This window comes from Anolis carolinensis, chromosome 1 (assembly GCF_035594765.1).
Source record: "Anolis carolinensis isolate JA03-04 chromosome 1, rAnoCar3.1.pri, whole genome shotgun sequence".
NCBI lineage: Eukaryota > Metazoa > Chordata > Lepidosauria > Squamata > Dactyloidae > Anolis > Anolis carolinensis.
In genome coordinates this window covers 261,742,116-261,754,198 of record NC_085841.1, presented here as the reverse complement: position 1 = coordinate 261,754,198, position 12,083 = coordinate 261,742,116, and the positions used below count along the sequence as shown (strand labels likewise).

The 12,083-nt window shown below is 41.7% G+C and overlaps 1 protein-coding gene across 6 annotated transcripts in view; it reads left to right on the top strand.

Annotated features, from left to right (window-relative positions):
* Nucleotides 1-8,021, top strand: part of c1h11orf24 (chromosome 1 C11orf24 homolog) — a 43,101-nt gene extending 35,080 nt beyond the window's left edge. For 4 of the 6 annotated variants that reach the window (XM_008108670.3, XM_062967570.1, XM_062967571.1 and 1 more), the window contains 2 exons: nt 983-1,096; nt 4,584-6,592. In XM_008108670.3, coding sequence (XP_008106877.3) covers nt 983-1,096; nt 4,584-5,704 — 1,235 coding nt within the window. In that variant the 3' untranslated portion in view covers nt 5,705-6,592. Of the gene's footprint in view, nt 1-982; nt 1,097-4,583; nt 6,593-6,638 lie in introns of those variants that run through there. The other 2 variants (XM_062967572.1, XM_062967573.1) reach the window with 2 other exon arrangements.
* Nucleotides 8,022-12,083: the final 4,062 nt, after the last annotated feature.

Here is a 12,083-nt window from a genome sequence, read left to right as displayed (position 1 = left end):
TCCATAAAATAAATAAATGAATAAAAATAAAATAAAATCTGAAAACAAGACTAAAATAAAAGTCCCCACTAAAGCCAAGGAGGAACAGAGTAAAATGTTGAATATGGCAGAGAAGTCAGCAGCCCCAAGCAAAGCCTGGTTTTAGTACTAAGTTGATGGTCAAATGAGGACTGGTTGGTAAAATTCCCAGTACTGTCATCATATATGGTATCAGTGACTTGAAGTAACTTCGGGCAGTGGCTGGCTAGCTAGCAAAGAGGTCACAGCATGGTAGCGGGAAATGGTGGCGATGGTAGAGTGGCTTTGCTACACCAGCTTCTCCAGGTTGATGCTGAGCAGTGGGAGGGAAGGCCAAGTGGAATGCAGATCAGGGAAGACGCCAAGCGGGTTGCAACACTTGTTGCTTTCACTGGTGGTCGGGTCTGCGTGAGGCCATAGGAGCCCTAGTGGAATCAGGCCCTCAATAGAACGCTAATCAGCCGGATAGCCGATGGAAAAGGCTGCTCCGGAGCAGTTAAAGATGGCAGAAGGGTCTCTCAGCGGCTGTTGGAGAGTGCCTGGTTGTTAGGCTGGCTCCCTCCCATTTAGGGCCGGTGGCATGGCAGATTAATGGTTTTGGGGGATTACAATTCCCAGAATTCACCATCTAGTGGCTGGCCATGCTGGCTGAAGACATTATAGAACTTGCAGTGTTCCAGGCTCAGCACAAAATTGACAAAAATATACCAACAAAGCAATAGTATGTTAACAAACAAATTAAAAAGAAACCCCCCAAAAATCAGTTCAGCCTTCCCACAATATGGGATTAGTATCAATTTAATTCCCATCCTCCTAGTTATTGGCTAGAGTAGAGGTTAGAGACATGTCAGCTCTGAAGGGTTTTCCTTGCCTGATATATGATGGGGTACTGAATCTAGTATAAGTATTGGGTTCATTTTATTCCAAATGAGAAGTATGATCTGCTTTTCTTGTGACATTCTAGGTCATCGCTATTGCTGGTCAGTGCTTTATCAGAGCCACTGTGTCCTCCTACGATGTCCCCAGCTGAGCGCATGCCAGAATGCCAGTACACAGGATATCAAAGAACTAATGGGAGGTAATGTGAACTTAATGGAATCTGGGTTTAATCCAGTGCAACCACCCATCTATCCCCAAAAGACCCCATAGGTTTGACTTACAAGGTAATATTCTGTTATCTAAGGGAAGGGAACTGCAAATCCCAGCAGACTATAACTAGGATAACCACGGGTGAGGAATGCTGAGAGCATCTGGATGACTACATGATTCTCACTTTGCCTAATCCTTAATTTCTAGATGGTTACCATGTTGACAAAGAGTTCTGGTGGATTGCCACAAACTCAGATAAATAAGTAAAAGCCCTTATGAATTGTGATTGCAGGGTTTTTTTTAGATTGATAGTTTATGATAAAATACCATATTTACTCAAATCTAATGCTCTTACTACTTACTTAGGCGATCCCTCGTAGACCGAGGATGATGGCCCTCCAAGTGTAGTGTCTTGGCGGTGGGTCCATAGGTGGCTGTGAAGCCCTATTCTTCATCCACATGTTCCCCCACAGTGAAGACATCGGTTTCCAGGCAAAAGGCGGACCCATTCAGGGTTGGCTTGATGAGCCTTCCTCTTGGCACGTTTCTCCCTTAAGCCCTCCATTCATGCCTCTTCGAATTCTGCAGCACTGGTCACTGCTGACCTCTAGTTAGAACGCTCAAGGGCCAGGGCTTCCCAGTTCTCGGGTGTCTATGCCACAGTTTTTAAGGTTGGCTTTAAGCCCATTTTTAAATCTCTTTTCCTGTCTGCCAACATTCCATTTTCCATTATTGAGTTGGGAATATAGTAACTGCTTTGGGAGACAGTGATCGGGCATTTGGACAACGTGGCCAGTCCAGCGGAGTGGATGGGGTAGGAGCATTGTTTCAGTGCTGGTGGTCTTTGCTTCTTCCAGCATGCTGACATTTGTTCTCCTGTCTTCTCAAGAGATTTGCAGGATTTTTCGGAGGCAACACTGATGGAATTGCTCCAGGAGTTGAGTGTGGCGTCTGTAGACAGTCCATGTTTTGCAGGTGTATAGCAGGGTTGGACAATGGCTCATCTAATACTGACCTTTATGGATAAATTACATAGCCAAAAGTGGGCTGTGCATTAGATTTGATAGTGCTTTAGAATAACAGAGGGACACAGCTTCCCTTACTTGGGAAGCCACCACTCGACTTGATGGGGGGACATGGCCTCCCCTTGCCTGTCAGCCATTCTGAGGCAGAAAGCAGAATGGCCAACGGCAGCATATTCAACAACAAATCTTTCCAGTTTTTTTGCAATGCGCACCTTCAAAATTGAGATGTGCATTATAATCGATGGTGCATTATACTTGAATAAATATGATAAATACCACCTGATAGTTTACACAGAATAGCCATTTATGATGATTTAGGTTAAACAGTGTGACAAAATAACATAACCAAACAACGACACCGACGAAATAAAAGCAGAAGAGTGAAAAAATCAGAGGAGAATTCACTTTCCAAAAAACCCACCAAGCCTGGTAAAATATAGTTTTCATTGCTCACTGAAAAGTAGGACTCTTGACCCAGTTGCCAATTACCAAGAGATCCTGGCCCCAGAACCATTTAGAGCTTTAAAGGTGAATGTTACCACAGTTTGAGCATACAGTTGAGAACATTTCACTTAAAAGGCATTGCCAAGTAGCAACTAACATTTTATTTGAGGATGTTTGAGTGGCCAGGAGATGGGATCCTCATATTATTATCTGCACCAGAAGCAGGCAAGAACACGCACCAGTAAGGATATATGGGAACTCTGCAGCCTGCCAATTGAACCTGAGACCACATGGGACCTCTTAATCCTGGAGGGCCAGAAGGAAGAGGGTGGATTGAAGATCAAGGCACGGAGTGAGCAGGATCCTACTGTTGGGAGGATGGCAGCTGAAACAACAGGCATCTGACTAGGAGTCACAACACAAAAGTTTGAGGCAGTCCTAATCAACACAAAGCCCCTAGAATATTTTAGTTCAGGGAAAGAAAGAAATTAAACTCTACAGAAATTGAATCACATGGGGGTTTTTTTTGGGGGGGGGGATCCTTTGAGATGCTCGCACTTCCATTCATCCTTTGCATCTGTAGTTTCCTGGGCCATAGAGGAAGTCTTGCCATTTGTATTCTGTTGGCTGTCAAGTCAAAAACTGGAGGAAGAGTGTGTAATTAGAACGGTTTTAGCATTAGTGGCGATCATTGGATTAAACTGCTGCAAAGTGCCTTTTGTTCTAATTCAAAGTGACACCATACAAAATGGAGCATGTTAGCGACTGAGGAAACAGGCTTGTAAAGCGTATGCATGAATTCTACTGTACATATGTTTTTAAAGGACTGCTTTTCATGGTTATTTCGGGTCCACAAAAGGCTTTTCAGGGATTTAGCAACCAAGTTTAGTTGTGTAGATTTGTATAAGACAAGAAGGGAATAGATCTAATGAGAAATGTGTTTTCTTTGTTTCCACTGTTGCTTTAAAAAAAAAAGATATTCAAATATTTAAGTAAATTGAGTAAGGAAATCTTTAAAAAGACTTCGAGAAATTGCGAAACCCATAGGCAAATTATATTTAGGAAGCTCAATACAATCTCCAGAGCAGAGTAATCTCTTCTGCAGATATTGATGAACTGCCATGCTCATCAGGCGTCATCAGACTGGCAAGTGCCAGTGAGAACTACAATCCAATAAGATCTGAAGGGCCACAGGCTCCCTGCCCATTGTCCAGACCTAGTATATCCACTGAGTACTCCTCCACCAGTTATAAGTTCAGTCACCACATCCTGTAGAGACAAAGAGAGTTTAATACCCCAACAGCAGCAGCACTTTCTCCAGTAGCGACAGAGGTTTGGACTTCTTTAACAAATCTTTGGTAGCAACCAGACATGTGCAGTCTTTTGGGAGATGATCCCTGTTTTTGCTGTTCACACTGGAAAAGGTAGGGGTTTAAGACCCATGGGGCCCCTGGTGGCACAGTGTGTTAAAGCGCTGAGCTGCTGAACTTGTGGACCAAAAGTTCCCAGGTTCAAATCCTGGAAGCGGAATGAGCGCCCTCTGTTAGCCTCAGCTTCTGCCAACCTAGCAGTTAGAAAACATGCAAATGTGAGTAGATCAATAGGTACTGCTCCAGCGGGAAGATAACAGTGCTCTATGCAGTCATGCTGGCCACATGACCTTGGAGATGTCTGTGGACAGCGCCGGCTCTTCGGCTTAGAAATGGAGATGAGCACCAACCCCCAGAGTCGGACAGGACTGGACTTAATGTCAGGGGAAAACCTTTACCAACACACACACACACACACACACACACACACACACATATATATATAAAGTCAAGAGCTACCACATATCATGTGTGCAAGATCCAAATGAAAGACAGATGTGTTGTTGCTAGTTAATGTGGTCATTCATCCGTCTTTGAGACAACAGGCACCCCAAAATAAATTGCCCTTCAATGTACAACTTTTGGGATTCGCATCTAATAGCTTTATGGTTCATGTCTTTGTTTTTGCTTTTTACAGAATTCATGATCCGTAAAAGAAGAGACCATGATCTTTTCCATAATATGAATTATATAGAAAATTCCAAAGAGAGGATGAATAGGATGAATGAGAAAAATATAGAAGTGCCTCTTTCATCAGCAACTCAGGCAAAGTCAACAACAGAAAGCACTGCAATCCACAGAATATTAACGACCAAATCCGTTATAAAGGAAGTTACTAATGCCAGTTCTGTAAATGCTACCATTTTCCAAGATAGGGCCAAGTCAACAGCCATAAGCAATCGCACTAACAGCAAAACCACCGAGCCACAGAACGTAAATATCAACAATACAAATATGAAACCAGGCCCCAGCCTTCCCACTTACACCACATTAGCTACCACACCTTTGCTTTCAGGAAATAATACTAATAATGTTAAGATAGCCAAAAGTCCTAAAGGGGCGAATGACAGTATCTTGACTCCAGAAGTAGTTGAGATAATAACACCAACAAATATTCTTCTAAGGACTACTACTGCTACAACTCTTCCCCCAATAACAAAACATTTTGTGCTTCCCAAAATAGTGACTCCACCCAGCACTTCTGCCCCAGAAAACATCCCTTCAGGTGCAATCACCCACAGTCCACCATTAACTGCCACGAACATACCTATAACAACTGCAATGCCAACTATAGGAACAACAACCAGAGCAACAACCTTTGCATCAACAGTAAAGTCAGCTGAATTCACAACGGTTGTGACAGATAAGACAAAGACTTCTGTAGGTGTAGTAACTCCAGCAGTCACCACAAAGGGTGCTGAAATATCCACAACTACGCAGCAAACGGGACCTTCCAGTCAACTGGTGGAGGCAACACCTTCTACACATCCCTTGGTGCTGTTCACAACAAAAAGTTCACCAACTCCATCCAAATCAACAACTGTAGAACATGGCAAAAATCAGCTGGACATAAGTATTGAGAACAGATACCGGGAAGTAGATTTCACCTTGCTCTCAGCAGTGCTTCTCTTTGGAGTCCTGTTCTTTGTAACAATTGTAGTTCTATTTGCCATACAGGCCTATGAGAGCTATAGGAAGAAAGACTATACTCAAGTAGACTATCTAATCAATGGAATGTATGCAGACTCAGAGATGTGAAAGCAGTTGAGATGGAAAGGATGACGCTGAAGGTATGCAGTGGTTGTTGAAGGAAAAAGAAAAGCCCCAGGTGGCTTGTCTTTCCTTTTTAAGCCTCTAAGACCAACTGAAAGTGCTTCCAAATTACTTTTGGTGCAATGTAGGAGAAATGCCATGTATTCTACTTTTTACAGTTTTTTTTAACACACACTTACAGGTTGCCATGGATATATTGTTTCTCAAACTGCAGCATCACTTGTAGTGTACTCATTTTATCTGTCATTGCCAAGGGCTGTCAGCTACTAAGGGGAACTCCCTTCTCTGAGGACCATTTTTCCTTCTAAATTACCTTGAAGCCCTACCTACTTCTGTGAATCAATGGTTTAAAAAGGTGTTTCGCCTTTTAAAAAACAACAAATAGTAGTGGCATTCCTGACACTTGCATAACCCTTAGGAACTGTGTTGACTTCTGGTGATCCAAATGGCTGACCAAGAATAAGATTCTTGCAGATAGCCTAACCTCAAAGAGTGCCAAACGCAACAAACCATAGCTTTGCGTAACTTGTGATCTCTTTAGTTACGGTACAATTCTCTTCCCTTCTAGCTACAGTAGAAGCTGTTGGTTCAACATGCAGCCTCAGAACCAGTGCTTGCTCATGTTTAGAAAGATTCAAAGTCCTCTATAATTACTAAGCATTCCTATTGTTCCCTGTTTGGGGAGGGGGGGGGGGGGTGGAGTAGCCATCTTGTCTCAGTGACCTCTCTGCTTGTTGAAAAAAAATCTATTTAATAGACTCTGTTAATACCGTGCTGTTTCCTAATCATGGTGGTTCTTCCTTGAGGGGCTTTGCACCTTTATATAATTTTATTTTTGTACTCATTCACTTAATAAATGAGGCCTGGAAGGCATTGTACAGGTGTCCTGACTGTGTCTTTCACCTTCTGATCCCTCCAGCCCTGTTTTCCCAATTTCTGAGGACACAGAAATCTTTTGACAACCTGAATTTACAACCTGAATGCTGTCTCTCTCAATGAAAGGTGGAAGTTCCTGAAATGGGTCACATCTCAGTCTCACTCTGAAAGGAAGGAATGGCACAGTCCTTTGTGGAGCACCTTTAGTAAGAACAGCTCTTCATTACTGTCTCATACTCCCTTTTCTTGCACCTGTTTGCTTCACAATATCTTTCCAACACAAACACCAATAAGAAAGTTTGTAATAATAATAATAATAATAATAATAATAATAATAATAATAATAATAATAACAACAACAACTTTATTTTTGTATCCCACCTCCATCTCCCCGAAGGGACTCTGGGCAGCTTACATGGGGACAAGCCTGATCAGACATAGATTAAAACCTTCCTCCTATCCTTCAATGAGACTCCCTAAGTGGGAATTGTCTCTTACATGCACCCACTGTACCCATCCCTCATGGACCAAAGGAAGCTAGTCCAGGACAAGAGTCAATGGAGAAATCTGCCAGGCAAGCAAACAAGTTCTACAGCATCAGAGCACTGCCAACATCCTACCTGTTGGAAAGCTTGGGATGAGGCTAAAGATCAGCTTCATGCTTTGTGAAAACAGGGCAGAGATATCTGGAAGCATCTCTGGTCTGTGGGCACAGTCTAAACTTGGTCATATGAATGTTGTGTGGCTTCAAGTCATTTCCGACTTACAGCAACCCTATGGGGATTTCTGGGCTGAGTGTGTGACATGCCCAAGGTCACCCAGTGGATTTCCATGGCTGAGTGGGGAATCAAACCCTGGTCTCCAGAGTTGTATTCCAATCCTCAAACCAATCCCTTACACCCAGTAAAGATCAGTGTCCTTATCAGTATGACCAAACCATTCTTCTTAGCTACATTACTTTTTATAGCCATGGTTTATCTTAGTGAATTATTCCATTTAGTGCATTTAGACTACAGACTAAAGCATGCCCAACAGATTTCCTGGCCAACAAAGCTTACTGCTAACAAATGCCAACTCATGATAAAGAAAGCACTACTATGTTATGAAAAACTACCACTTGTTTCATATATGATAGTAAATTCAGTGACAGTAAAGCCATACAGCCAAACCATGCAGAATAAAAAATTAAAATGTAGAAAACATCCATTTTGAGGGAAGACATGGCTAGTCCACATGGCTCCTTTGTGGAAAATCTGTATTTAGAAAAACAATGTGTATTTGAGAAAGCGTGCACTGGGCCCACATAGCAGAAAGGACTTTCCATATCATGCCTACCCAGTTTTTGTAAAACATGGGGTTATCAATAAGCCTTCATTTCCATTGGATGTGGTTGACCAACTTTTGAATAAATCAATAACTTTCCTGAGGTCCTTGTTCTGTCAATAATCAGTGTGTGTGTGTGTGTGTGTATACATATATTGCTTGCATTGTGCCTTTCTCCCAGAGCTGAGTCTCAGGGTACCTCACATGATTAAAACAAGTACAGATAAAAGCAGGAAAATATAAAAACTGACAGCATGTTAGAGTTCAAAAAACTTCAGCATATCAAAACGCGCACATATCTTTTTTTTAAACAAAATATCAGCAGTAGTCTGGTAAAATCTTTCTCAACAGGTAGTCATCTGATGAAAACCTGCCTGCATTTAAAGGTTGTGGAGATGTTGTTTAACTAAGAGCGATATTCACCCATGTGAAGGACATAGAAAAGGGGGAACATTACTGGGATGTGTGGACTAGAGCTTAGCATCCTCCCCATTCTAGCCATATTGTATTCACGTATGCCCAAACACTTATGTTCAGAGGTTGGACTGCTGCTGAACACCCCATACCCTGAACTGTATGAATTGATGTTCATGGTTTAATCATCTGTTGTATGTATTTGCTCCTTTGAGCAATTTTTTCTCAAAACTTGTTTTGCAAATGATTCCATTATAGAAAATGAAATTGACCTCTCTCACCCTAGACTTTCCACAGATATATATTTACCTCTTTGCTTAGTTTTCTCCATACCTCACAACCTCTGAGAATGCCTGCCATAGATGTGGGCGAAACGTCAGGAGAGAATACTTCTGGAACATGGCCATACAGCCCGAAAAACATACAACAACCCTATTATCCCGGCCATGAAAGCCTTCGACAACACATTACCGTTTTCTCATTTGTGTCTGCAATTAATGTATATTTCTTTGTTAGATGCATTTGTAGGGATGAGCCAATAGGGGGTGCTGTTGTGCCACTCAAGAGGCACATGGGGCTCCTAACATCTCCAGAGATTCTGGGTAGCAAGAGATGCCTCCAGGACTTGAGCTTCCTTCCTGCTCTGGTGTGCTCCTCCTCCTATTTCCTTGGCTGAAGATTTTCCTCCTCCTTCCCTCTGTCCAGCTCCCTAGTGAACTATGTTTGAATTAGAGATATTCAACTTTGCATTGAGCTGACCCAACATCCTGCTGACCCCAATTAAACAGATGGAAACTATTTGGGTAGGAATGTACAGCTTTTAAAACAATATAAACAGCAAACATTTATGTGCATAGTTCATTCAGTGTCTAAGGCACTTAGCTCCCAGCAGACAGAAGTCAATAAGTATGGTACATGCCAAGACTTAACCATTTATTAGATTCTCTTTTCCTTCCCAGGATCTAACAACATAATATTTTAGTTCGGTTTTTGTTTGGTTCAAGTTATGTGCCCAGGTCTCTTCCCCAAATCCCTGCAATCTTAAATTCAGCTTGAGAAAAAGAGGACAAGGGAAACAAAGGTAAAGAGAGAAATTATGTGTTTCAATTATATATGCTTAAACGTATTACATTTAGTTACCTAATAATACAATTCTTCAAGTAGATTTAAATGATAAATGAAATGTTCATTGACGGTAAAACCAATGCGTTGCAAAACAATTTGAGCAAAGACAAATAATGCGGCTTAGTTGGAAGCAGAAGTGAGAACAAATGGCCTAAGGAAATAAAAAGGTACAGTATTTAGTTTAGGAACAAAAATAAGGATGGGTGCCAGGGAAATTACTTGGGTCTGAGTATTTATATTATTGATGGACCACTACTAAGGAGGTCTTATGGCTAGGAGTCATTTGCAGGTAAGATCACTGTGGGAGGACCACAGAAGATGTCAAGGTCTGATTAGATATCAAAGTGAAGGGCAATCCTTCACTTTCCAAGCCTTAAATGTTAAGATCTGGTCATAGAAATAAGCCTAGAATTTGACAGGGGAACCAATAAAAATGGCATAACGTATTCATAACTCCAATTAAACTAAGTTCAATAGAATCTACTTAGTTTAAATGCAGGTTGGGGAAACATTACCAGAACTTTCAGGATATTGTATTTTGGGGTTCTTTTTCATTTGGGGTCACCTGGCAAAATAAGAGCAGGGCTTGGAACATGTCCTTTCTGGAGTACAACTCCCAGCACTTCCTAGCCAAGCAAGATTGCCAGGTCTTAAGAGCACCAGATTGGAGTCTTTGGTATTTGATATGCTTTTCGAAAACTTCAGACAGGCAGAAAAATCTCAAGGTAAGTGGCGTTACAGGAACAGAAGATTTTGTGCTTGTGTGTGAAGTGGTTTTAATACTGAGAGACCTCTCTCTTCTCATTCCCCACAGCTTTCTGGCTTAGCAAAAAATCGTGCCAGTAGACCAAGATTTCAGGGGCAAGGGGAGAGCACTGAGGAGGGACAACATTAGTCTGTAGTACCAGATGTAGCAAGAGCCATACCTTGCTAGATCTGGACCACCAGTGTCATGAATAGTGAGCTGCTCTGTTGAACAAACCATGACAGCAATGGCAGGAGGGGAGAGAGTTGTGTGTAAGCCTTTGATAAGTCCCAATAGCAGTCTAAGGAATGAAAAAACGGCCCACTTGTATAGGAGAGGGCACATAGGATGAGAGCTTCAGCAGGAGCCCTGTCAACTAATGCTGTTACTACTAAGGGCATATTGTTATCTGCCTGTTGCATCCACTCACTATGATGGCATATTATCTGGTGAGCTAAAGTCTGTCCCCATTTACCCATGTTGCCTTCAAACAACACACATTTATCTGATACGGAAGTAGTGTTTGATTCAGCCCAAACCATGTGCCTGTCTTGCCCATGATACCAAAATGATCGCGGTTTGTTGTGCAACAACTATCAAAATCACTCAGAGCAAGTTTCAATGGTTTGTGGGGCAACTTGGTTTTGTGGCAAGAAACATATGAGCCGGAGGATGTATGTGGCAATTGATGTTGGTAATGTATCATTTGTGTGTTCAAGAGAAAGTCTCACTCCATTCACACACAAAAAACATACATTTTGTCCCACAGATCTTAAATGTGCAGTTATTAGAACATTTTTAAAGATAAAATTTCCATTGGTATTAATTCTATGGCTAACTGTCCTAGAAGGAAACATGTGAGGAAGGTTGCAATTGCTACATTTGCCATCCCCAAACATACAATTTCGGTTTTATAATACCTCTGTTTGTGTCGGTAACATCCTCTTTTTTCCAGGTTGAATTTCTATTTGAAGGTGAGCTGAAGCAAATCATAGCTGGAGAGAGAAATGTGTTATTGTGGATCTTAAAGTTTTTCTGACATAGTGACTCTTAAGACAAGGCAATCACGGGCTTTTCTAGGCAAGATTTATTCAGATGAGACTTGGTTTTGCCTTCCTTTCAGACAGAGAGAATATGAATAGTCCAAGGTTATCCAGTGGGTTTCCATAGCTGACTGCCACTATACTATGATGGACCTCCACAGGGAGATGATAACTCTCCCCAAAAGCAGAAATGCGCCCTCCCTCCAATGCACAACAATAAGACTTCTATTATTGCCGATTTTAGAGCTTTGAAGGTAAGGCCTAAGTCTAATAATAATAATAACTTTAATTTTTATAGCCCACTTCCATCTCCCTGGAGGGACTTGGGGCAGTTTACATGGGTAGCAAGCCCAATACAACAGAGATTAAAACTAACCATAGATTAAAATATAACTCAATAAAATAAACAACATTTCAAAAACAATAACATAAGTCTAGGTGAGCCCAGTGGCACAACAAAGATTAATATTTTCTTTGGGCACTTTCAGACCCAGGTATCTATGAATGCTTTTTAAAGGTTGAGCTTTCCCAAGCAACTGTTCAAAGGTATGCCAATCATATTGTGGTAACCTAGTATGCAAGATATCAAATTAGGGATGTTTGTCACTGGTTCCTTCTTGCTCCTGAGAGGATAGAGCTGCCACCTCAGCATGTAGGAAGAGAGAAGCTAGAGGGCAGAGGCAAAGTTGCGAACCTGACTCCAGAAGAGAGTGTAACCTCAACATGAACAGGTCAGACACTATCCTCAAATCCTTGTCTGGATTAATTTCGCTGTTTACACTCTCATTAAGTCTGATTTATCCCAGACACCTGTTATAAACCTCAAAAGGCCACTCCC